We start from the raw sequence: 26,361 nt of genomic DNA, 5'->3' as shown, positions 1-26,361 counted from the left end.
ATATTTCCTCTGAGATATGACAATACCACTATTGGATTGTGCTACTTCAATACCCAAGAAATACCTGAGTTTTCCAAGATCTTTGGTCTGAAAATGACGACAAAGATGTTGCTTTAAGAGGGAGATGCCAAGGTTGTCGCTTCCTGTGAGAACAATGTCATCAACATACACTATTAAGTAGATACATCCAGCACTGGAGTGACGATAAAAAACTGAATGATCCACTTCACTGCGAGACATGCCAAATTGTTGAACAACACTACTGAATTTTCCAAACCAGGCCCGAGGAGACTGCTTTAGGCCATATAAAGATTTGTGAAGACGACAAACCAATCCAGAAGACTCCCCCTGAGCAACAAAACCCGGAGGTTGTTCCATATAAATTTCTTCATTCAAATCGCCATTGAGGAATGCATTTTTGACATCAAGTTGGTGAAGAGGCCATTGGCGAAGAGCAGCCATGGCAATGAATAAGCGAACAGATGCCATCTTGGCCACTGGAGAAAAAGTATCACCATAATCCAAACCAAAGATCTGTGTGTAACCTTTGGCAACAAGGCGAGCTTTGAGACGGTCAACAGTGCCATCAGGGCCAACTTTGATAGCATAGACCCACCTGCAACCAACAACAGATTTCCCGGATGGTAATTGAACAAGATCCCATGTTCCACTATGCCTGAGAGCACTCAATTCATCAAGCATTGCCTGACGCCAACCAGGGTGGGCTAATGCATCACCTAAAGATTTTGGAATTGACAAAGAGGAAATAGACGAAAGGCATGTATAGAAAGATGGAGAGATTCTATGATAACTCAAAGCAGCATAATGAGGGGAATGATTACGGGTAGAACGCATACCTTTACGAAGGGCAATGGGAAGATCAGACTCAGTTGTTGGAACCGGAGGAGACAAATAACTCGGCACTTGATGTGAGTCATGAGTTGGTGGTTGGCAACGATGTCTTCTGCTATAAACCTGAAGAGGTGGTCTATCCGCAATAGGTACACTCGGAGGTGGCTGAGGAGAATCCGAGGTGGCACTGGAAGTGGGCACACTAGGAGGATCACACACAACAGGGATATCTATAGTAGTAGATGGTGGCTCACAACGAGAAGAGGGGTGTGTGAAGTAAAAAGAAGACTCGTCAAAGGTGACATCAGCGGAGATAAAATGACGGTTGAGGGAAGGAGAGAAACACTTATACCCTTTTTGTGAGCGGGGGAATCCTAAGAAGACACATTTGTGGGCTCTCGGAGACAACTTATCCAAGCTAGGACTAAAATTATGAACAAAACATGTGGACCCAAAGACTTTAAGAGGTAAAGGGTGAAGAGGGTCGTGAGGAAATAAAATAGAATGAGGAACTTGGTTATGCAAGACTGAAGAAGGCATGCGATTAATAAGATAACAAGCAGTAAGAACCGCATCACCCCAAAAATGTGAAGGAACCGCACCATGAATTAAAAGAGTGCGAGTTGTTTCAATAAGGTGCCTATTCTTGCGCTCAGCCACTCCATTTTGTTGGGGTGTATAAGCGCATGATGTTTGATGAAGAATGCCCTGAGAAGCCATAAAATGTTTGAAGGATTGAGAGAGATATTCACGACCATTATCACTCCGCAAATTTCGGATAGAAACCCCAAACTGTGTTTTAATTTCATGAAAGAATGATTGAAAAATAGAGAACAACTCAGAACGATTTTTCATTAAATATAACCAAGTACATCTTGAATAATCATCAATAAAAGCAACAAAATACTGAAAACCTAAAGTAGACTTAACACGACTAGGTCCCCAAATGTCCGAATGAACTAATGCAAAAGGGGACAAAGCTCGTTGTGAGACACTACAAGGAAACGAACTACGACTATGCTTTCCTAATTGACAAGACTCACACGACAAACTAGATAACTTGGACAAGCTGGGGACAAGTTGTTGCAGTTTGGCAAGGCTGGGATGACCAAATTGTGCATGAAGAAGGGATGGTGATTCCATAGCCGCGCCAACATGTGAATACAGACCATGAGACTCACATCCGGTGCCAATCATGTGTCTCGAACTCCGGTCCTGTAAACAAACAAAATCTTTGGTAAAAGAAATAATACAATCAAGAGAACGAGTTAGTCGACTGACAGATAATAAATTGAATGGAGACCCAGGAACATAAAGAACATGATCAATGGATATGGATGGAAAAATATTAACAGTACCAACACCATGAGATGAGACTCTAGACCCATCAGCCATTGTAACTGAGGGTAAATGATCCGGACAAGACAAAGAAGAAAACAAAGATTTGTTACCAGTAATATGGTCTGTGGCGCCTGAGTCAAGAACCCAAGGACCAAGAGAATCAGAGTGAGTCAGGCCAACGAATGATGTACCTGTGCGTGCAACAGAGGCAGATGTAGTGGAACTAGAACTTTGACGTTCCTCATACCATTTGAGAAAGTCGTTGAAAATGGCAGGGTGCCCTGCGGTATCAGATGAAGCAGGATCCACAGTCGCTGATCGGGGAGGAGGATCAGAGTGAATTACTGCAGCAGACCGAGGAGGACGTCCATGTAGAGCATAACATTTGTCAATCTTGTGGCCTAATTTGCCACAATGGTCACACTTGGGTCGTCCCTTTCCCGGCTTGCGAGAACGATTGCGATCATCCCGCTGAGAGACCAAGACTGAGGAATCATCAGTACAAGTAGATGTATCAATGATTTGTTTTCTTGGCACACGTAAAAGGGCAGAACTAGTAGCAGTGAAGTTGGGCACAACAGGAGATCCCAAAATCTGGTCGCGAACATGGGAATATTCATCAGAAAGACCATGTAATGCCAATAACATAAAGAACTTTGACCGTTGCTCAAGTTCTTCAGCTGGAGTGGAGGCCGGAGGCAATAACTCATTAAACTCATGCAGAAGGGCATGAATTTTGCCCAAATATTCAGCCATGGGTCCAGGACTCTGCGGAGCAACAACTTTGAAAAGATCCTGGCAAACACCATAAAGACGCTGAGTGTCATTGGTGTATAACAACTTGGCCTGTGCCCAAATGTCTGAACATGTTTCATATGAACGAAACATTTGTTTCAGCGAAGAGTTAATGGTGGACTTAATGACGATGCATAATTGGGCATCAATTTTCGTCCAGCAGGAAACTTCATCTGCAGCAACTGTAGTTACACTCTGGGTGAGATGATCTTCATATCCTTGACTCTTGAGCCAAAGTTTGACATCGGATGCCCATGTCGCGTAATTTGTGCCATCCAACTTGTCAATGGATAAATGCACATTGACGTAGTTGGTATAAACAGAGGGTTCAGACAGCGGAGTGCTTGAAGATGACACACTCGAATTGGCAGCGGAAGAAGCCATAGAGGGAGAAACCCTAAAAATTCAAGGTGCTCCGATTGAAACAACAACCAAAGATTCAGAAAGAGCTCAAGAAGGCGATTCAGGCGAAGTTGATCGGCGCAGAAAACGACCGGCGACGCGCCGTCACGCGCGGCGGAGAGGTGGCGGCGCGTGGAGGCGCGTGAGAGCTCCGATGGCGGCGATCTCTGCGGCGTTGGAGTCGCCTGGCCGAGACGAACAAAACCGTCTGGTCGTCGGTCGAAACTGCAGCTCCGGCGGCGGCGGCGGCGGCGGAGGCGACGGTGACGACGGCAGAAGCGGCGGCAATGAGCGGCGGCGGGACGGTGGCTGTAGTAAACTAACCTAAGCTCTAGATACCATGTAAAATAAGGTGAAATAGGGTTTTGGGATTAATCTCCCTTGTGTAAACCCTACACAAAGGACAGTTTATTTATATTGATAATGGGCCAAATCCCAGAAATACATAATGGGCTGAGCCCAACTATTAAACACAATATTATATCATCTAACAATACTAAAACAATTTCACTCGAACTAGACTGAACATAAATTATTTGGACAAATTAAATTGAACTATTTTGGTTCAGCGAGCTAAAACTAAAGCTTAGAATTAGACTATTTTTGCGGTTAAACTACTTTTTAGATCAAAACTCAAAAAAACAAATTGTTTTAATTAGTGTTTTAAGAAGATTTATTAAATTTTAAAATTACATAAAAAAAATACAACACTTAAGTTATCAAGAAATTTAAAATTTAAAATTTATTTAATACCTATTATATATCTAAACTCTTAGGAAGTGTTGCAAGAAACTAAGCATAATTGTTGAAATATACTTTAATATAAAATAAGAAGTAAACTTCGTGAAGGAATTAGTAAGTGTTAGAAGTGGAGTTTAAGTTTAACTCAACCTCACAAAACCGGCTTATAAGGTGAGGTTTGCACCTCATATATATATATATATATATATATATATATATATATATATATATATATATATATATATATATATATATATATATATATATATATATATATATATATATATTGTGAATTGGCCTTATCTCTAGTCGATGTGTTAGTGAGGCGCAAACCTCACCTTACTAAGCCGGTTTTGTGGGGTTAAGTTAGGCTTAAAGTCCACTTCTAACATGGTATCAGAACCAAGTTCAAGCCTATTCTAGCGAATTTTCTTGGACATTTTGTTCCACCCGATATTGGACCGCTAACGGACCACCCATTAATGCTCTTTTTCATGAATTTAATGAAGTATTACCTCCTACCTTTACTCTTGCAGAAGAAACAGACCAACAGTCATAGTTCTTCATGGTTTTGACTTTATACGGGCTTTTTCGATAAATATTCCAATGTCCGTGATCAGATTTTGGGTTCTCCTGTTATTCCCAATTTTACTTCTACTTGTTCTACCCTTTTGCATGTGCCATGTCAACCTTCCAATGCTACACCTATTTTTACCAATGATTCCTCTGTTTGGCATCTCAAGATGATGATCGCAATCGCTCTCGCAAGCCAGGAAAAGGGTGTCCCAAGTGTGACCATTGTGGCAAGCTAGGCGACAAAAATTGATAGTTTTTATGTTTTACATGGTCGTCCACCTCGATTTACTGTTGTTTCTCAAATTGATCCTCCATCCCAATCCTTTGCTATGGATCCTCCTTAATCTGCTCCTGCTGACAAATTTGCTATCATCAATGAATTTCTTAAATGGTGTGAAGATCATAAGCCCTCTAGTTCCACTGCTTGTATTGCACACACAAGAACATCTTTTGTTAGTCTAACTCACTCTTTTGTTAGTCAATTAGGCAAGCATAGTTGTAGTTTCTTTTCTCGTAGTATTTCACATGGTGCTTAATCCCCTTTTGCCTTAGTTCACTCTGACATTTGGGCACCTAATTGTGTTACGTCTATGTTAGGTTTTCAATACTTTGTTACTTTTATTAATGATTATTCATGGTGTACTATTTTTAAAGAAAAAATGTTTTGGATTATTTCATATATTCCAATCTTTTTTTAATGAAATTAAAAATCAATTTGGTGTTCCTATTAAAATTTTGCGAAGTGATAATGGTCGTTGATATCTTTCTCATTCTTTTAAACAATTTATGGCTTCTCATGACATTATACATCAAACTTCTTGTGCGTATACACCTTAACAAATGGGGTGGTTGAGTGCCAAAATAGACATCCTATCTCACAATTACTCGTCCTGACGTTTCCTTTGCGATCTGTGTGGTAAGCCAATTTCTTAATTCTCCATGTGAAGATCATTGGAATGTAGTCATTCGTATATTAAAATACATTAAAGGATCTCCTGGAAGAAGGTTGTTGTATGGTTCCAATAATCATTCAAGAGTGGTTTGTTATTCAGATGCTGATTGGGCATGGTCTCCTTCTGATAGAAGGTCTACATCCGGATATTGTATCTCTACTGGTGGTAACTTGATCTCTTGGAAAAGCAAGAAACAAAGTGTTGTGGCAAGACCTAGTGCAGAAGAAAAATATAGAGCTATGACTTCAACCACTTGTGAGCTTGTTTGGCTTAAGCAATTGTGTAAAGTTACAATTTTGAAATGTCACTCAAATGACACTTATATGTAACAATCAAACTGCTCTTCATATCAGTTTTAATCCTGTATTTCATGAGAGGACTAAACACATTGAGATTGACTGTCATTTCATTCGAAAAAAGATTATGTTCGGAGACATCAAGACTGAGTTTGTTAACTCAAGTGATCAGTTAGCAGATATTTTCACTAAGTCTTTACAGGGACCGAGAATTGGTTATATTTGTAACAAGCTTGGTACACAAGGGAGATTAATCTCAAACCCTATTTTCTCTATATTCAACAAATTGCAATTTGGAGATGTCACTCAAATGACACTTATATGTGACAACTAAGTTGCTCTTCATATTAGTTCTAATCTTGTCTTTCATGAGAGGACTACACACATTGAGATTGATTGTCATTTAATTCGAGAAGACATTGTATTTAGAGACATCAAGACCAAGTTCGTCAACTCAAATGATGAATTAGCAGATATTCTCACTAAGTCTTTACGAAGACCAAGGATTGATTATATTTGTAACAAGTTTGGTACATACGATTTGTATGCATTAGCTTGAGGGGGAATGTTAGATATATCATTGAATATCTTATATCTATGTTTATCTTCAATTTATTTGTTATTATTCTTTACATATATTTTGGGCTGAACCCATACTTCTTTTATTATAAATACAACACCCTATGTGTATCTCTACACAAGGGAGATTAACCCAAACCTATTTTCACTATATTTAATAATTATAAAAGATTACCTCTTAATATCTATAATTATAATAGATAAGATGGAAGTGGTTTAGAGAATGAAAGATTTCTAGAAAAAAAGAGCAACTGTAATTATCGATAAAGAAATATTACATGGTTTGTAAATTTACAAGAGGTAGTTCATTCTAGAATTTTTAGATGCCTCCTAAATGTTGTCAAAAGCAAGCTTAATGGGAATCACAATGCACCTTAGCTAAAACCACAACTACACAGTTTCATGCCTACTTACTAATACAAATGATTAATTCCACATGTGATTGACTGATGAATATAAAGTTACCTGCTTTTTTAATGAAACCCGGTACTTGAAATTTGATGGCCCAGAAATTTGGTCATCATCTATATTCTCTAGTAGATGCTCAACAGATTGCACAATCTTTGAGAATGATTGGCCATAATCTGCAAAAATCAGAAAACAAGTTATACTCAGATGAAGCTATTAACGGAAATGAAGAAAAGTTATTTGTACAAAACAATTTACACCAAAAATAAGTAAAAAGGAAAATACAATGTGGCAAAGCAAATCTGTTAACTTCAGAACTGATAAATGGTCAAATGAGCCAGTAGTTGACAGACAGGTTCAATTACTTCAAAAGCTATGGTTTTCGTATTTCATAAGTAGTACTCTACAGATTCAAGTAGAATTTCCTAGCAATATTACACATCAGATTCTCAATACAATACAACCCAACTTTGAAGTTGTAGGAGTAAATGATAGTCATATGATGGGAAACCAACAAGGAACATTTCATATGTTATTAGTAGGATATTAAGTCTACTACTAGAAGTTATTAGAAGATTATAGAGATCTATTTGTAATCATTTCTTTAGGGTTAGAGTTCTCTATATCCAGAGGCTGATGTACAGTTTCAAATCAATTAATTGAATAAAAATCTTCTTTCTTTCATAACAATCCTTTCTAATTTATATATAGAATGTATGTACATTGCATATATAGAGATGCCATAGTAAAATACATCTAACACCCCTCCTCAAACTAGTACATACATATAAATCATATGTACCAAGTTTTTTATAAACATAATCAATTCTAGGAGTTAGTAAAGTTTGGTGAGGGTGGCACCCCTAACTAGTACAAGTTTAGCATTGGGATCCATATGTGTGTCAAGGGGCCTGTAATTCATTAGTCGAGTCTCCTCCAAAATATGCAATACGTACTTCACTTGAGATTAAAGTGAGGAAGATTTTAGAGTGAATTCGAGAGAGTGATTTCTCTTCATAGATTTCCATATTTATAGTAGTTTGAGATACATTAGATACAATTGATAAGAGGAAGAAGAGAACTCTAGAAGATACTCCTAGGAACTAGGTCTAAAGCATGCTCCAAGGTACTAGGTCTAAAGCATGCTCCAAGGTACTAGGTCCAACACACAGTACAATGAATCACATTTAAGACTATTTATTCTAACAACTTCCTTTGAGATATTACTGTTGGAAATCCCACATCGACTAAAGATAAGACTAATTTATAATATATAAGTGGGTTGAAACCTCATCTTACAAGCTGATTTTGTAGGGTCGAGTTAGTCTCAAAGTCCACTTTTTAACGTGGTATCAGAACCATGAGTTAGAGCTATCATAGAAAAATTTGTTATTTGTTAGGTCTACTGTTCCACCCGCTTGGGGTTGAGGGGTGTGTGTTGGAAGTCTTACATTGAGTAGAGAAAAAGCTAATTTACAATATATAAGTGGGTGCAAACCTCACCTTACTAGACTGTTTTGTAGGGTTGAGTTAAACTTAAAGTCCACTTCTTAATAATTACAATTCCATTTTGGATTTGTGCTATCTCAATTTCCAAGAAGCATCTTAGTTTGCTTTATTTACAAAATGCTATGGTGATTGCTACCTGTAAGAACAATGACAACAACATACAATGCTAGGTAAAAACACTCAACCTTGAATGACAATAAAACAAAAAAATAATTAGACTCACAAAGATTAATCCCAATTTGTTGGACTATTGCACTTAATATACCAAACCATGCCTTGGGAGATTGTTTAATACCATATAAAGATCCGAAGATGATATATCAAACTAGAAGTCCCCTTGAGCAACAAAACCACGATGTTATTCCATATAATTTCCTCCAACAAATCACCATGTAAGAAGACATTTTTGACATCCAACTAATAGAGGTGCCAACATTCCAATGTAGCCATGGCTAAAACTAATTTAAGTATAACGGAAGAAGATTTGACGATAACCTTTAGCGACCAATCAAGCTTTGAGTCAACCATTAGGGCTGTAGAGCCAACATTGACTGTAAAGACCCATCAACAACCAAAAATAGATTTCTCGGTAGGCAAAAGAGCAAAATATCAAGTACAACTATTCTTATAAGCACATATTCACCAAGCATGGCTACTATCCAACTAGGGTGGGCTAAGGCATTGCTTGTCATCTTAGAAATTGACCTCGGTGAGCTAAGTCATCAATTGTCGCTTTAGGAATTCATTGGACAACAAGTGGGCTTTCTAGGCAAGGCATGTGTACACATGTCAATATTGGTGGTGGTCTTTTGTTGTCTTTGTGGTTTGATAGTTGTATTTTGTTACAAATTGTCTTTCTTTATTCAATGGTCTTCTGTCCATACGTACATTGTAAGAAGTTCACGAACTTTTATATTTCTCTGATAATGAATTACATTTTTTGTCAATGTCAATAACACCTACATTAGCTTTACAAGCCTTTTCAGGTGCTGATTGGGCATCTGAAGTTGATAATGTGAAGAACACTTCAGCAGCATGTATATTTTTGGTCTGAACCAAAATCATTATAAGAAAAACAGTTACCTAGCACTGACACTGGCACAGCTAATGCTGCTGCAGCTTGTATCCTTATTTTAAAATTTGATGAATCACGTAGTAGTTGCAGAAGAATACCAAACACAACTGGAGACCTGAAAAATAGCAGCATGAGGCATTGTTCAGTAGTTTATATTTCAGTGTTACAGAAGTAACAAGTTGAAGAAGACATCTTCATGAAGAGTGCCTGTGCAAAGCAGGAGTACCAAAAACAGGGCAACAAATATCATTTATCTAATGAAACTGAAACAAATTCAACTACAGTACCTCTTTCTTAATACGACACTAAAGGATAATACTAGAAATGTAATGCCTTGTACACTTCAGAAACAACCAATCTATCCTTTGTTCCATGTTATGAAAGGCAATGTTTCATCCTGATATTAAATAAAAGAATAACACAAAATATTCAAGTTTTTGGACATGAAAAAATATGAATCCAAAACTGAAGACAGTTCCATAAACTTTAAGTCGTGTGTGAAATACTTGTACAAATTAATTTTCCTATTGAGACAATTATACCCTTGATACTCTCCCTCAAAATGGAGGGTATATGTCATGTAGAAAGCTTGTTACAATTAAGTGCACTCAAGATCCCTTACGATATTTATGAAAGACATGGCAGTTGATCGATGGAGCTAACAAAATCACTGATGATTTGCCCGAACATTTTTTTTTCTCGCAAAATGACTATCTATATGTATTTAGATCTTCCAGTTGATCGATATCTATATTGATCGATGGATGCAATATGACGAGAGACTTCCTTGTCACTATTAAAGCTTCATGGCTTGAAAATCTATACTATAAAGAAGGATAAATGTTATGCAAATAAACTAGTAAACTTTGAGGTTAGAACACTAGTTGTGGTGAGACACTATTATATTTTAGGCTTAATTAAGTTTCAGGTCTATGATAAATTAGGGAACTTTCAATTGAGTTCTTATTAAATTTTTCTAGTCTATTAAGTACTCAAAAATTATATATTTTTTTTAATTTAGTCCCCGCCGTTTAAATTTTTTGTTAACAGGGTGATGAAGCTATTATCTTGCACCGTTAACTTTTTAGTTGTCGCCCCATAAGTTTTCCAGTTGTCCAGTTTTCCAGTTTTCACGTTTTCCAGTTTCCTAGTTTTCTAGTTTTATAATGTTCTAGTATTCTAATTTTCTAGCTTTTTAGTTTTCTAATTTTCCAGATTATAAAATAACACATGACGTCAACTAAGCAAAAGGTGACGAGATAAGATAACATCAATATCACCCAGTCAAAAATTAAATAATAAGAACTTAATTGAAAAATATACTTTTTTGAGAATTTAATAGACCATAAAGATTTAATAGGGACTTAAAACTTAATTAAGCCAAGATTTCATTAGATATGAATTCTTCAAGGATAGGTTTAATCTTACTTTTCTTAGGTTTATGCCTCAAGTGGGTTTTGGTATAGTACATGTTGAATATTGAAAAAAATTGTAAACGGTTAATCTCCTTTGTGCCCAAAATACACATAGGGTGAATGAATTTATAATAAAGAATGATACAAGAATATATGGCAACCAAACATAAATATGGTAAATAGAAGATATTGTAATAAACATCAACAATATTCACCATTACCAAACAATGTCTATTTTCTCTAATAAACAATATACGCTATGTTTCCCTAATTAACATGATATATCTATCTGTCCACATATATTTTGTCTTTTATTTTTTAATGCTATTTTGGGTATGCCGCAAATGACTGATATAGTGATATAGTGTATATTATATAGTGTATGCTATTTTTTAATGCTATTTTGGGTTCCAACCTAGTTAGGATTGCATGTTATATAGTGATATTTTTGCTCTATAAAAAAGATAGCAATTAATTAACAACCCTCTAACCAACCACCTCACGTACAACACTTGCTGAATAATTTGCAACATTTCCACTTAATTCAAATTAGCAATAAACTGCACTTGTATCACCTCTCTAACCATCCTAAATTGATTCGATCATAAGAGGCTCTCATAAAATCTAAGTCACCACCTAAGCCAAGCTTATTGTTGATTTGTTGTCCACTAGTCTGTTCATAATCTTCATCTCTGGCATCAAATTTTAAAGCTGCAAGGTTGACAAGGTCCCATTGAGGCTACAATTATTTCAGCCTCATGTGAAGACAATGCCCGCAGTAACTCCTTAAAACACCATAAAAATAGGTGCTCCACACATTAAAAACACGTACCCACCATACCTTTCGTCACTTTTATCACCACACCATTCTATGCAGTTGAGTCAAGAACAAATATTTTGTTAAGTGACAAAAAATATTGTAATTACTAATCATTACAAGTGTTGTATTGTTATATATTAGGGATCTATGTCATCGTTACTGTAGGGGTAGAGCTTTATATGTCTGTATATACACACAAACACATATGCTTATGCACCATTTCATATTCAACCAATTCAATAAAGATCTATTTCCTCTCATATGGCAAATCTTTTTTAAGTTGGTAGCTGAGCTCCTGGTCTCAAGGACTCTGGTTTCGTATCTTATTCTTTATCACCTTAGTTACAGTTTTTTAAGGGTTACTTGAAGTTTATCTATCTTCATATTTGGTGTTCTGGTTTCTGGAGTCCTCGCAATCTCTGTTCTAACCATCTTTTAACCTACATTGTCACCATCGCCACTGTCACCACTGATGGATGACTCTTGCTTGTGACAACAAAGTTGGCTTTCATATTGCCTCAAATCTTGAATTCCACAAGCGGAACAAATATATTGAGATAAATTGTCCTTTCTTATGTAAAAGATTTTATTTGAGACATACTACTCAGTTTGTGAACTTTAATGATGATTGGTAGATGTCTTCACTAAATCTTCGTGCGAACCTAAAATTACTTATATTTGTAACAAGTTCAGTGCATGTGACCTATATGAAACAACTTGAGAGAGAGTTTTAGATGTATTGCACCTACGCCCATGTCTCTCTCTCTCTCTCTCTCTATATATATATATATATATAACTATTTAATAAGGATAATTTTAGATAAGATCCCTTTAATAGGGATCTCTTTATTTTATTTATTAATTAGGATCATTTAGGAATCCCTTATGTTATTTAATCGATTAGGATAATTGTTGAGGATCTATGTAACCATTTTAAAGGGCAGACCATGAGAATTAATTTCAGAATAACTGTTAGATTATGAGGGGCCAGTTATGGAGAACTAGTCTGCTTCTCACATTCACAGTACATCATCAAAATGAGTTTTTCATGCCTAGGTCTGATACAAATTGTTTCCTATAAGCTATCAATTGCACGCAGTAACTAGGAGAAGAATAAAGATATGTAATGTATGAGATAAACATAAGAAGCACTTGCTTCATTTTAACGTACCAATCCATATCTTGCAGCCTTAATGTCTCGTTGAGGAATAGGTTGCCAAGAGCATGACAAACATTCCACTGGACCTAATGAAAGAGATTCCATCTTCAAGAGGGATAGAGTGCATTGATACCAAGAAGCCAAAATAATAAGGTAATAACAAAACAAATAAGATTAAAGTACCTTAACGTTCCCTGTAGTTATGCAAGAAATAAATGCATGAACTATTCTCTCTAGCCTATTCAAATCCTGTAGACAATCCGATGCACAGTGTTGTTGACACACCATTAGATTTGTAGTGTTGAGAAATGCTTCATTCAAGTGGTTATGATGGTTCATTGGTGTGTCTTGAAAATCTGATGTTGAACATTTTAAGATTCTCGAAATATACCCAAGAGCCCTAACAGCATTAGATTTAACCTGGTAATGGAAAAATGAAAAAATAAATAAGTGAATCCAGAGACAAATGTGCAAATTGGAGGCAAATAATCAATATACAATTTACCTAATAATCCTATAAAATGATTTGCTAGTTAGATATTGAAGATAATTTGATTTACAGTAATTAGGCAATCCTTAATTATGTTAACTACGAAACATGTTTAAAAGTTTGGGAACAAGCAAAATTGTTATACACCAATGGCAATCATCGTCTTTATGTTGTTGGTCACAAACTTCTTGATGTTGTTGCTTCTAAACGTCATAGCCCAATGGCTGAATATCTGAGTAAAATTCATTCTCTAATTCATGATTGAGTTATTGCCTGTCTCTACTCTTTCTCAAGAACTAGAACAACGGTCAAAGTTCTTTATGTTATTGGCTTTACATGGACATTTTGATGACTATTATCGTGTTCGTGATCAGATTTTGTGATCGCCTATTGTGCCCACTTTTGCTTTTACTTGCTCCACCCTTTTGCGTGTACCAAATAAACCGATTGTTGATATACTTGCTTCCACTGATGATGATTCACTTGCTTTAGGTTACCAATGCGGTGAGCATAATCGCTCTCGCAAGCCGAGCAAATGGCGGTGTGAATATTGTCACAAGCATTATGCCTTACATGGTCATCCTTCTCGATTTGGTGCAATAGTCCAAAATGATCCTCCCTTGATAATGTTCTTTATGAAGACCTAGAATTGATTATATTTGTAACAAATTTGGTACATACAATTTATATGCACTAGCTACAACTTGAGGGGGATTGTTAGATATTGTTAGTTACAATATCATATATTAGTTACAATATTATGTGTATCTGGACTTAGCCCATATTTTCTTAATCGTTCTTCATTATAAATATATCATCCTGTGTATTTTCAACACAATGGGAACTAACCCTATACCTAGTTTTCATTACTTGAACACTTACGAAAGGATATGAACTCACTAACCCAGTCAATTTGAAAGCTTTTTAAAGGAAGTTGAAAATGAAGTTTAGTCCTAGTTGATAAACAGTACAGACATCAGGTATTTTCTTTTTCACCTGGTATATGTAGGTAAATCAGGAAAAAGGTATCAACACTAGTTCCATAATATAAAAATTCGTTTGTTAATAACATAGGAGAAGGACCCCCCCTAGTTAATATAAACAAGTTCAAGACGATAATTTTAAACAACTCAAGTTATGGATAAAGGAATTTTCTGAACTTTGCAAATACAAAATGCTTTCCAAACAAAAACAACTTTATTAGAAAAAGGAATAATAAACTGTTGAAAAATGAGTTTCATAGCAATGGCATTAGGATGCCGTGGTCTAGCATGATAAATAGATTGAATACTATTGTTATTGATAGTATTGAGTACAGAAATAACAAAAAAATTTAGAAAGAGAAGGTTGAAGTTTCAAGGTGGAAAAAGCAGAGACAATTTGGCCCAACATCTCATTGAACAAGCAATTGATCAATACCTGGTATTTGACAGTGAATTCAATAACTGATGAAGAGCTAAAGAAAGGAACTTGACAAAGTGAACTATAACCATGCCCACTGCATTTGATCTTCTTCCCAAGAAAATATATGATGGATTAATTTAGCCATTTTTGAGATCTCTTCCACTGAGAAAACGAAGAGGAATAGATGGGTTTACAACAAAATGTTGAAATTGATGCCACTTGATCCATGATCCAATTTGTTGATGCCAAACCAAGAAGTTGGAATCATCAAGGAAAGGAAACAAAATGATAGATTCACTATCTGATGCAGACACGTGAGTTTGCAAGGCCATAGCCCAAGTTGTTATGGGAGGTGGAGTAGGAGGATTATTTTTTCAAGCCATGGATCACTAAGCTCTTGATAACCATATTAGAGTTCTAGAGAGACAAGAAAAGAGAAACAGAAAAGGAAACTTGTTGAGATTAAAGGCTACATACAGCATAACAAGGGTTTCCTTCATATATAGAGAAAAAAGAAAAATAGACGTAAAAGAAAAGTTGATAAAACAGCTATAACAAAAACCATAACCAACTTAATACAGCACTAACAATGGTAAATAGGCAATTTTTGGATTTATATAATTGTACCAATTAGGCAATTATTTTCTCCATAATCATTAATATAATAATACAGTATGTTGAGTGCATTGAAACACAAATGAAGTGATGACTTAGTTACTCTCCTCAAAAATGATATTTTTCAACAAAGAATATTCAAATTTAAGGAAATACAGAACACAAATAAAAGCTACCTTATCTCCATCCTTAGTAAGATGCAAAGCACATTCAGTCAACAATACAATCAACTGGGGATTGGAGATTGAACCTACACAAAAAAAAAGAGTAGAGAAATAAAGAGATTATAAAGAGAACATTGAGATTTTGTGTTGACACGAAAAGGTCGACCATTTGATCATGGACATCCAATCAAGCTCACCCATCTGCTGTCCAAACGGGGGGATTCTATCAGAGTGACAAATAGCATCACATATGTTTGCCAATGCCCATGAAGCTGTTATCCTAACCTATTTTATGGAAAACAGCAAATTACTAATTAATTAAAAAAAGTATGTAGGAAAGTATAGAGCCAGAAACTGAAGCAGAACTTACTGAGATTAGTGCATCTCGAGTGTTGATCTCAACAGCATGGATAAACTTCTCAAGTACCTCTGCACTACAGAGATTATTGATCTTTTTAGACTTTCTCTAGTGAAACAGACATATATTTGAAAAAGAAATCATAATATTCACAGGACAAGTTTTAGTATAACCTCTGACACACTTGTGGAAAACATGAAATGATACCAACAGCACGACAAGCAGAAGATCTCACTGATGGTACACTATCGCGTACAGCAGCATGTACCTACAAAATTTTAGCTAGTTAGTAAATTCATTTCCGCATAATGGTAATCTATTCAGTACAATACTGCAACTAGATAGCTTAGAACATGATTTCCATAAATACTTACTAAAGAAGACAATATAAAGTCCTGTTTCTCCTCAGTGAAACACATGAACACCGAAGAAGTCATACCCGCAAAACAGGTAATTGACGCAGCTCTCACCTTTCAAGGAAAAGCAGAAAGAGGTACACTGTTAGGAAACCAGAAAAAAGATTCACAAATATTTGAAAACACAAGTACAAAATTGTATATATGTATATTGAAACAAACTTCTACGATTTCCACAGCCAATGGCTCGTCATCAAAAATATTCTGTCCACCCTAAGGCTCTATACAACTTTCCATACTCCCATTGTCCTATTACTTCCCTTCTTTTTATGACGTTCCAACTTCTAATAACAGACTTTTTTCTCACTATTAAATAGTAGACTTTGGAGCCTGACCTTTAGGGCTGTTGGTTACATATATGCGCAGATAAGAATTCTGGAAGGGGTATCTTCAGTAAAGTAGCAGATGTGTAGCAGGGAAGACAATTAATTTTGTGCATGGTAAATAGAAAGTTAAAGGTCAGTCTATCTCTAACAGGTCCCGAACTAAGGTCTATTTTTGCTGATAAACAATACCAGTGGTCTGCTTCTCTCTAATTTTATTCTGCTTTTCTTTGTTTCTGTTAAGCAACAGCTGACTTTGTATAGGTATAGCCAATTTGTGCATGAAACTGCTAATACGTTCTCATAATATTCAATTTGGAGAGTAAGAAAGGTAATTTAAAAAATAAAAAGATTCAAGATATCTGAACAAGATCACTGATTCAAGTTTGCACACATGACTCGATTATTTAGTATAAGAAATACAAAACTATGACATAAGATATAAAACATTCTCACCATTGCTGAAGAGTGACACAAGATAAGAGGCATATGCTTCTCAATTGCCTCACACCATTGCTGAATTCCTGAATCACTAGCTTCAAAGTTTACTATAACATCATCTTTTCCCTCCACATCATACGACGGAGCAGATGATACTTTCTTCGTCCTAATGCAATCAGATGCAAAAGGAATATCCATTAATTTATCATCTGAAAGATCTTCTGTTCCTTGAAATCCAGAGACTGCCCGAAGAGCCTCATCTAGAACCTTAAATATTAAAATAAATTCAAAAAATTACTCAAAATAGATGCCAGAAATCATGTCCCAAAATGATATCACTAGCCAATTCAAGTAAAAAATAATAACAATAAAAAGGGCAAAAGTTTAGATAAGGCTACAGTTCCTTAGGTGCTTTTGCTGCTCTCCAATCAGAATTGGATTTTCACCTAACTGTATAATAAAGGTCTGTATTAAAGGTGACCATAGCTTATCAAGGCAAAACATCAATCCAAATTGAAGGGTCCCAAAACACACAGGGCATTGCATCAAGTTTTATCAAGATAAAACTAAGACGAAATGTATATAGAAGTAATAGTACAAGACACAACATCATACCACAAGAAAAATGTGTTAGAATATAATCGGTTATAACAGATTTCTAAGAAACCAACCGTTACATAATCTCGGAAATTAGGATGATTGTTTCCTACTTATTAGGTGTCTTTATTGTAATTAATTCTATTCAATAGTATAAATACATATTGTGTGGTCTGCATTAGACACACAATACATTTAGAACATATACAATTTTATAAAAATGTAACAGTCTTAGCAAAATATCCTAAACTCAAAAGAAAGTATATAAAAGCATATTGGAAGCAAGTTGACGTGTACAACGATAAGTGAGAAACATATCAAATTGAGAAAATTTGGATTTGGGTAAACAAGACAAACCTATTTTAATTTGAAATTGGAACAAACATTGGAAAGAGAAGTTGATTAGTGTTCGAAAGAGTTGCATCTAAGTGTTGACAATTACTAATGGTTAGATATTTTAGTATGTTTAAGACTTTATTTTGTCAAGATATTTTAGTATGTTTAAGACTTTATTTTGTCAAGATATTTTAGGAAGTTTTAGATTTTATTCCTATTTGTTTTGATTGTGTATTGGTTGTATCTTGGTTTTATTACTAACAACATATCAATCCTACAATCTAAGGGATATGATTCCTAGAATAAGGGATATGAATGCACGTATGTATGTGTGTGTGTGTGTATGAGAGAAATATATATATTAGATATATGCAATGAGACAATATAAGAGACAAATTATTTTCTTCTAAACTTGAGAAAAAAAAAGGTAAATAGAAGGAAATATGATAATTTTATATGCAAATGAAAAGAATATAAAAGTGCCACTACGAGACACATATGACACATATAAATGTAATGGTATCAATAAAGCTTTTTAAACTTAAAACAAAAATCTATATAAAATCACATCAAAAGCAAGTTTATGCTCAACACCAAATATGAACACATCAAATTTGAGAGAATTGTTTTGGGTGAAAAAGACAAAACTGTTTTAATTTCAAATTGAAAGAAATGTCCATTGATGTCCAGAGGATAGATACCATTAACACGGATAGATATTTCTACTCTGTTAATTACAATGCTTGATGATATCAATGCTCTATAGAATAGTGGAACTTGGGAGCTCGTTCCATTACCATCTAGGAAATCCATTATTGGTTGTAGGTGGGTCTTTGCTATCATAGTTGGTCCTGATGATACTATTGATCGTCTCAAAACTCATCTTATGGCCAAAGGTTACACACAAATTTTTTGTTTGGATTATGGTGATACTTTTTCTCTAGTTGCAAAGATAACTTCTACTCGCTTATTTATAGCCAGGGTTGTTCTTCAACAATGAACTTGTTGCCAATTGAATGTCAAAATGCTTTTATTAATGAAGATTTAGAGGAAGAAATTTATATGGAGCAACTTCTAGGTTTTGTTGCTTAGGGGAAGTCTTCTCGATTGATATGTTGTCTCCATATATGAATGTTATATGTTTATTGTTTCTTTGATTGTTTTAATTGTTCTATCATATAGCTTCCCTAATTGCTCATTACTACCATGTAACTTTTCTTTTCTATAAGTTCGACCTGGCACAATTGCGTTATGTATGATTCTTCTTACAACTAATATAAAGATAAAACATTTACACAATCACACGACTAATTATTTTGATCATTCAAACTTTACTATGCCATCACAAGCTAGTTGATGATCCCACCATGGCCAATCCTAGTTCTATCTCCCTCTTAGATTTTTCCAACATCTATTGTTGAAAAACTGGATGACTCTAATTATCTTCACCGAAAGCAAGTAATTCCTCGTCAAGCCTCATAAACTCCATCAGTTTGTTGTTAATCCCGTCATTCCTCCTAATTTTCATATTGAAGATGATCGTGCATCTAGAATAGTTAATCCTGCTAATGAAGAATGGGAAGTCCAGGACTAAATTTTGCTTGCCTGGTTGCAATCTACCCTTCTGAGGGTATTTTATCTTTTGTTATTGGTGCCATTCACTCCTATCATGTTTGGGAGTATTCTTGAATATTTTTATACCAAAATGAAACCTCGTGCCAGTCAACTCTATACTAATCTTCACAATCAGTCTCTTGACAACAAGGCCATCCATGACTACCTAACACACATCAAATCTATTGTTGATGAACTAGTTGGCATTGGTTATCCAATTCAACCTGCTAAATATGTTGATGCTATTCTTGAAGGTCTTCCACCTGATTATGTTGCTATCATTTCAATGATTGAAAGTAAACTTGAAACTCCTCCCACTACCAAAATGGAGGCTTTTCTCCTTGCTTATGAAACTCGAACTCAAAGACCAAAGATCTTGACAAACTCAAATATTTCTTGGGGATTGAGGAAGCAGAATCCCAAAATGGTATTGTTATATGTCAAAGGAAGTGTGCTTTGAATATTTTGGAGGAAACTAGGTTAATGAATTGAAAATCTGTTGACACACCCATGGATCCCAATACCAAACTCCTACCTAAACAGGGCAAGTCTTTCTCATATCCTCAGAAGTACAGAAGATTAATTGGAAAATTGAGTCATCTTAGTTTTAGTTGTCCTGACATTTCCTTAGCAATTAGTATGGTTAGTACAATAAAGGATCTTCTGGAAAAGATTTGCCATATGGTCCACATAACCATACTAAAGTTGTTTGTTATTCAAATGCTGACATGGCAGGATCTCCTTGTAATAAAAGATCTACTTAAGGATATTCTGTTTTCATTGAAGGTAACTTGATCCCTTGGAAGAGCAAAAAAATAAATGTTGTGGCAAGATCTAGTGCAAAAGCAGAATATAGAGTTGTGGCCTCAGCCACTTGCAAACTTGTTTAACTTAAATAATTACGAAAAAAGTTGCAATTTGGAATGTCACTCAAATGATACTTATATGTGACAATCAGGTTGCTTTCCGTATTAGTTCTAATCCTATCTTCCATGAAATGACCAAACACATTAATGGTCGTGAATATCTTTCCAATTTTTTTAAACAATTTATGGCTTCGCGTGGCATTCTGCATCAAACTTCTTATGCATATATACCTCAAGAAAATGGGGTGGCTGAACGGAAAAATAGATATCTTATTGAAATTGCTCACACTCTTTTAATTCATGGTGAGGTTCCTCATTCTTTTTGGGACAATGTTGTTCTTACTACCTGTTATCTTATTAATCGCATGCCTTCTTCGATTTTAAATAATAAAATACCTCATTCCATTTTATTTCCTCGTGAACCTCTTCATCCCTTACCTCTCAAGGTTTTCGGGTCTGCATGTTTTGTGCACAATTTTAATCCTGGGCTTGATAAATTGTCTCCTCAATCAGACAAATGTGTTTTTTTAGGGTTTACGCGATCCCAAAAAGAATACAAGTGTTTTTCTCCTTCTCTTAACCGCTATTTTGTTTGTGCACATGTCACCTTCAATGAGTCTTCCTTTTACTATAAAAGTTCTTCTCATTCCACTAAGTCTCCATCTTCCACCGAGTCTATAAAAGGATATAAGTCTTCCTTTACCATCGATTTTCCTAGTTCTGTCAATATTCCTATGATTTGTGATGTTCCACGAGTGCCTTGTATGCAGTCAGTTTCTGTTCCACCACCTCTTCAAGTTTATAGTCGCCGCCATCATCCTCAACAACCAACGAGTGACTCACCTCAAGTGCCAACTACTGTGTCTCCTCCGGATCCAACACCTGAGTCTCCCCCTTCCACCGAGTGACCTTCCAATCGCCCTCAGAAAAGGTACCCATTCTACACGTAATCCATCTCATTATATTTCTTTAAGTTACCATAGATTGTCTTCACCTTTTTATGTTTGTCTTTCGTCTATTTCTTCTGTAACCATTCCAAAATGTGTTCGTGATGCCTTAGCCCATCCTAGTTGGCGTCATGCCATGCTCGATGAATAGAGTACTTTTCATAATGGTGGAACTTGGGAGCTTGTCCACTTACCGTTTGGGAAATCTGTTGTTCGTTGCAGGTGGATTTTTGCTATTAAAGTTGGACCTAATGGTACTATTGATCGTCTCAAAGCACGTCTTGTGGCCAAAGGTTACACCTAAATCTTCGGGTTGGATTATGGTGATACTTTTTCTCCAATGGTGAAGATGGCTTTTGTTCATTTATTTATTGTCATGGCGGCTCTTCAAAAGTGGCCTCTTTATCAACTGGACATTAGAAACACATTCCTCAATGTCGTTTTGCAATAAAAGATTTATATGGAGCAACCTCCTGGGTTTTTGCTCAGAGGGCATCTTCTGCGTTGATATGTCTTCACAAATCTTAATATGGCCTAAAACAGTCTCCAAGGGCCTAGTTTGGAAAATTTAGCAATGTTGTTCAACAATTTGGTATGACTCGGTGTGAGACAGATCATTCAATTTTTTATCGTCACTCAAGTGCTGGATGTGTCTACTTCATAGTGTATGTTGATAACATCGTTTATACTAGCAGTGATAACCATGGCATCTCTCAGATGAAACAACATCTTTGTGATCAATTTCAAACCAAAGATCTTGAAAAACTCTGATATTTCTTGGATATTTAGGTGGTACAATCCGACAAAGATGGTATTGTTATTTCTCAAACTGTTGAACTCGTTAGTCTGCAACCGAGTTGGCGAGTCCAAAGGGTTTTTTCTTTAAATCCAAAACAACCCAATTTCTACTCATGTTTGGGTTCGTCTTCATGTTCGTTGTGGTCACAAGTTGCTAGTTGTCACCGCATTGTCGTTGGTGGTCTCTTTTGCAGTCGTGTTCGTGGGTGGTCGTCATTGTTCTGCTCATTGTGGTCATTACTATTCCAATCACTACTCCCATTTCCTTTCTCTAATGGAATTTTAAATTTTAGGATCAGCGGTAGAAGTTGAGACACTCTTTAAAACTATTTCATTTTCTACCTACTGCAATAGGTTTTCTAATGAGTTTTAGGTTTTCTTATTTCATTCATGCCTAGAGTTTAGGTTTTCTTATTTCATTAATTCCATTTGGATTAGTCCAATAACCTTTAGTTTTTTATAAAACTCAAATATATCGTATAATTAACTAAAATCATTATAAAAGTAATATCAGAAACATGTAAAAAATAATTAAAATATACAATATGATAAAATAATAATAATAATAATAATAGTAATATTTTAGTAAAAACATATAAACATCATATCATATTAAATTATTATATTATTTATAAATATTTTAATTTTTTTTGTCCGAAGTAAACTCTTGTGTCACGAGTTTACAATTCGAGCTTACAATTCAAGTTTACTAATCTTCCACGAGTTTACGCAAACTTTGAAGTGTGACAACCTTGATACCCAATTAGCCCAGCATGTAAAATTCCACAAGACATAGCCAAATTAGATGACATTGTTTAAAAAGGTCAGCTGCATCTTACTAAGTCGGTCTACATCTATTGACAATATTTAGGAGAGTGAAGGAGTAGATTGGAATTTTTTATTTCCCCATGTGCAACCCCAAAAGGGTTATTCGTAGGTCAACTAGGTGAAGTTTTTCGGTCAACACTTTATCCCTTGTTTTGTGTTGTTCCCTAAGCACTTTTAATGTTGTCTAATCCATTATTTTTAGGTAAATCAAACAGACCAACAGAAAAAATATAACAGACCATAGAAAGAACATAAGGTTTGTTTGTTCAAATTTCTCCATAAGCCCTTCTACAAGAATAAAATAAGAAAAAGGTGAAATATGTTTCTCAATAAACAAAAAACAGTTTATGCATAAGTAAAAAGTCTAAACTTGGATAAGTTACATAAGAGTGCTTCTACAAGTTAGTTTATGCATAAGCTACTTGTACCGCATAAAAAACTTCATTAAATTTTTTTAATTTCTTTTCAAAGAAGTGTTTATGGAGAAACTTATTCAAACAAAGCCTACATCCTTTATGGTAGAAAGGAAAGCAAACATACCAATTAACTTCAATGCATTCAACACATGCATTTTCAAACTCGAATTGACTACTGATTCAAACACCAATTAATCTAAAAGAAATGAGATTAAGACTAGTTCAGAAAAAAAAAAAAAGAAATAAAAAAGCAAAGTTGCTACCTTAATTGCAGCGATGGTAACTTTTTCATATATAAATGTAGTAGGGCTACCAACATGTTCACTTGATTGCCTGGAAGGAGTTTCAACACACACAGTGCTAATGAGGTGATACACAATAGCAGAAACTTGTTCCCAGCAAGCAGTCACTATGTTAGGATAATTGTGGAATGCAGCTTTCAGTCCCTGTAGAAAGTTAATCTGAATACATCAATAAACTAGCATAGATACATGCACCAAATTATTATGTAAACATCAATAGAAATTAAAATGTCTATTTAACTTTCCATGATAAAATATCGAAGGCAAGATACGAATGATCTTCCAGTACCATTTATCTTTCAGAATCAAGCATATTCGAGTTAACACCAATACTTCCCTTAATCTTCAGTTTGCACTAAAGATTTTATTACATAAGCCATATATAGGGAACTCTATCCGTAATGTAACGATTGCAAAAATTTCTCTAGAATCTTCCAATAGCACACTTGTAATAATTACAATATTGCATTGTAGCTTATCCAAATATTGTTCTCCTCAATCAAAAGTATTTGAACGTAAGCTTAGCTCAATGGTTATTCATCAAAAACAAGAAAGAGCAAAAGAATACAATGACGTAAACAATGCATAGTGCATCATAAACACAAAAATCCACTTCAGAATTTAAATGTTCATGGGTGGAAACTCGGGACCTAGATCAATAAGAAACAAAGTAGCTGTGAAGCCAAGTCTCATTGAAATTTGAGGCTCTAGCTCAAGGGATTTTGAAAGCTATAGTAGAGATGAAGGTTCCTCACAATTTTAAAATATGCATCTCCTATCAATCTTCTTTATGATAATAAATCTATCATTAATATTGTTCAAATTACAATCTAGTTCGGCAAGACAAAGCACAAAGATTGACTATCGCATTACAAAGAAGTTTATCAATGACCATATAGCAATAACATACATCCACTATAGTCTTAACTGACAAATATATCAATCAAGTGATACGTAAACATTTCTATGAACAATAGTGTACAACAAAAAGAACTTGTTGGTTCTGAAATTTTTTGACATCAATACTAGGCTGGGGAGAGGAACAACTACTACACAAGTTCTTTGGCAATTTCCAAATATAGGTTGGATAAAGTGAACACAGATTGGGGCAGCTTGTGGGTGTCCAGGTAATGCCACTTGTGTTGGGCTGTTTAGATGTAATAGGGGTGAATATATCCGAAGTTTCTAATCTTCTTGGGAGTGCAGAAGTCTTTATAGGCTAAGATAATGGTGGCTTTTGGCCATTGAACGTTACATTGTTAGGTGGCTGGATATAGGAGGCTTTTTAGAAACTAATTCCTCTATGTTATGCAAGGCGTACTTGGATATTAAAGATGTTCTTTGGTAGCTTAGAGGAAGATGGAAAAAGTGCTTGGAGATATGTAATGAAATGGAGTTTAAGTATACTCAAAATTTAAAGGAGGGTAACCATTGTGCTGATAAATTAGCCTCTCTGGGTTTAGATAATAAGATTCACTATAAATGATTATCTCATCAAAAATTGTTCTTGATTTGTTTCATAATAGGTTTCAACTTCCTATGATAGGAAGTTTGCATTGTATTTTTCTACATGGGTTTGGTTCAGCCCCCTATGTTTTCTTATTCTTTTTTTCCCTCTTTCTAATAAATTTTTCATATGATGACATATGATTGGCATGTTTTGGGATGTCAGCAGAGTTGAAATGCCAATGAAAGGATCATCAAAAATTATATTCCAAAAGTCATATACACCATCATCCCCATTTGTAGGTGCAACTGAATAAACAAGTAACCAATCTACACCAAAAAGATTACCTGAAGGGCTTCAAGGCAAATGGTTGGGCAACTTGATTGCATCGAATATTCAAATAAGGTAGAAAGAACACCAGACTTCTTTTGAGTCTCAATATGACCTGAAGGAAAGCCAACAAATGCAAACATAAGGCCAAACCAACAAACAGTAGCCTGACAACCAAATATGCACAATTCAACCAGTAATGTCTAGTGCCAAAATATCAATCCACATAAATCAATCATGCCAATCAGTTAGTGACTGATTGTCCCAAACAGATTCGACTCCCTAAGATTCTACCAACTCTAGACTCTAAACCATACACTTGGCACAAAATAAAATATTATTTTTGTTAGACAATGATAACATCCTTTTTCGGGCCTTCTGATGACTAAGTAGGATTAATCATCTTTAGTCTAACTTAATTTGGCACACAATGAGAATTTACTTGTGAAAGTAAATGCAGGTCCGGCACTGTTAGTCAGGAATGCAATTCAAGTTTTAACTTAATCGAAATGGACAAGCAATCCCAAGGGAATTAGATTAAGATATATGATAATTGCTTTTGTTCTCACTAGTGAAGCAACTCAGACAAGAACTTATCAGACACAAGAAAAAAAGTTACAGGGGCAACTTACTAAGTATCTCCGACCAGGGCCTAATTAAAAGCTTATTCAACTAAAAGATAGCTTTAGGTCAGCAAGAAAATAATTAAGTAAATACAAATAATAATAACAATAAGTTTAATCTTACC

General features: G+C 35.2%; 1 protein-coding gene across 5 annotated transcripts in view; it reads right to left on the bottom strand.

The window, feature by feature from the left end:
• The window catches only part of LOC114168485 (ARM repeat superfamily protein), a 46,862-nt gene that overhangs the window by 3,739 nt on the left and 16,762 nt on the right, over positions 1-26,361 (bottom strand). For 2 of the 5 annotated variants that reach the window (XM_085669060.1, XM_028053323.2), the window contains exons 14-25: positions 25,631-25,728; positions 23,798-23,980; positions 17,148-17,399; positions 16,327-16,422; positions 16,126-16,220; positions 15,965-16,028; positions 15,792-15,879; positions 15,607-15,680; positions 13,105-13,341; positions 12,934-13,007; positions 9,536-9,642; positions 7,001-7,119 (exon numbers count right to left, since the gene is read on the bottom strand). In XM_085669060.1, coding sequence (XP_085525186.1) covers positions 7,001-7,119; positions 9,536-9,642; positions 12,934-13,007; positions 13,105-13,341; positions 15,607-15,680; positions 15,792-15,879; positions 15,965-16,028; positions 16,126-16,220; positions 16,327-16,422; positions 17,148-17,399; positions 23,798-23,980; positions 25,631-25,728 — 1,487 coding nt within the window. Of the gene's footprint in view, positions 1-7,000; positions 7,120-9,535; positions 9,643-9,814; positions 9,925-12,933; positions 13,027-13,104; positions 13,342-15,606; positions 15,681-15,791; positions 15,880-15,964; positions 16,029-16,125; positions 16,221-16,326; positions 16,423-17,147; positions 17,400-23,797; positions 23,981-25,630; positions 25,729-26,361 lie in introns of those variants that run through there. The other 3 variants (XR_003600685.2, XR_003600686.2, XR_003600684.2) reach the window with 3 other exon arrangements.

Source organism: Vigna unguiculata, chromosome 11, assembly GCF_037176805.1.
Source record: "Vigna unguiculata cultivar grain cowpea cultivar isolate G323 ecotype 2 chromosome 11, ASM3717680v1, whole genome shotgun sequence".
NCBI lineage: Eukaryota > Viridiplantae > Streptophyta > Magnoliopsida > Fabales > Fabaceae > Vigna > Vigna unguiculata.
This window is presented reverse-complemented; position numbering and strand designations above follow the sequence as displayed.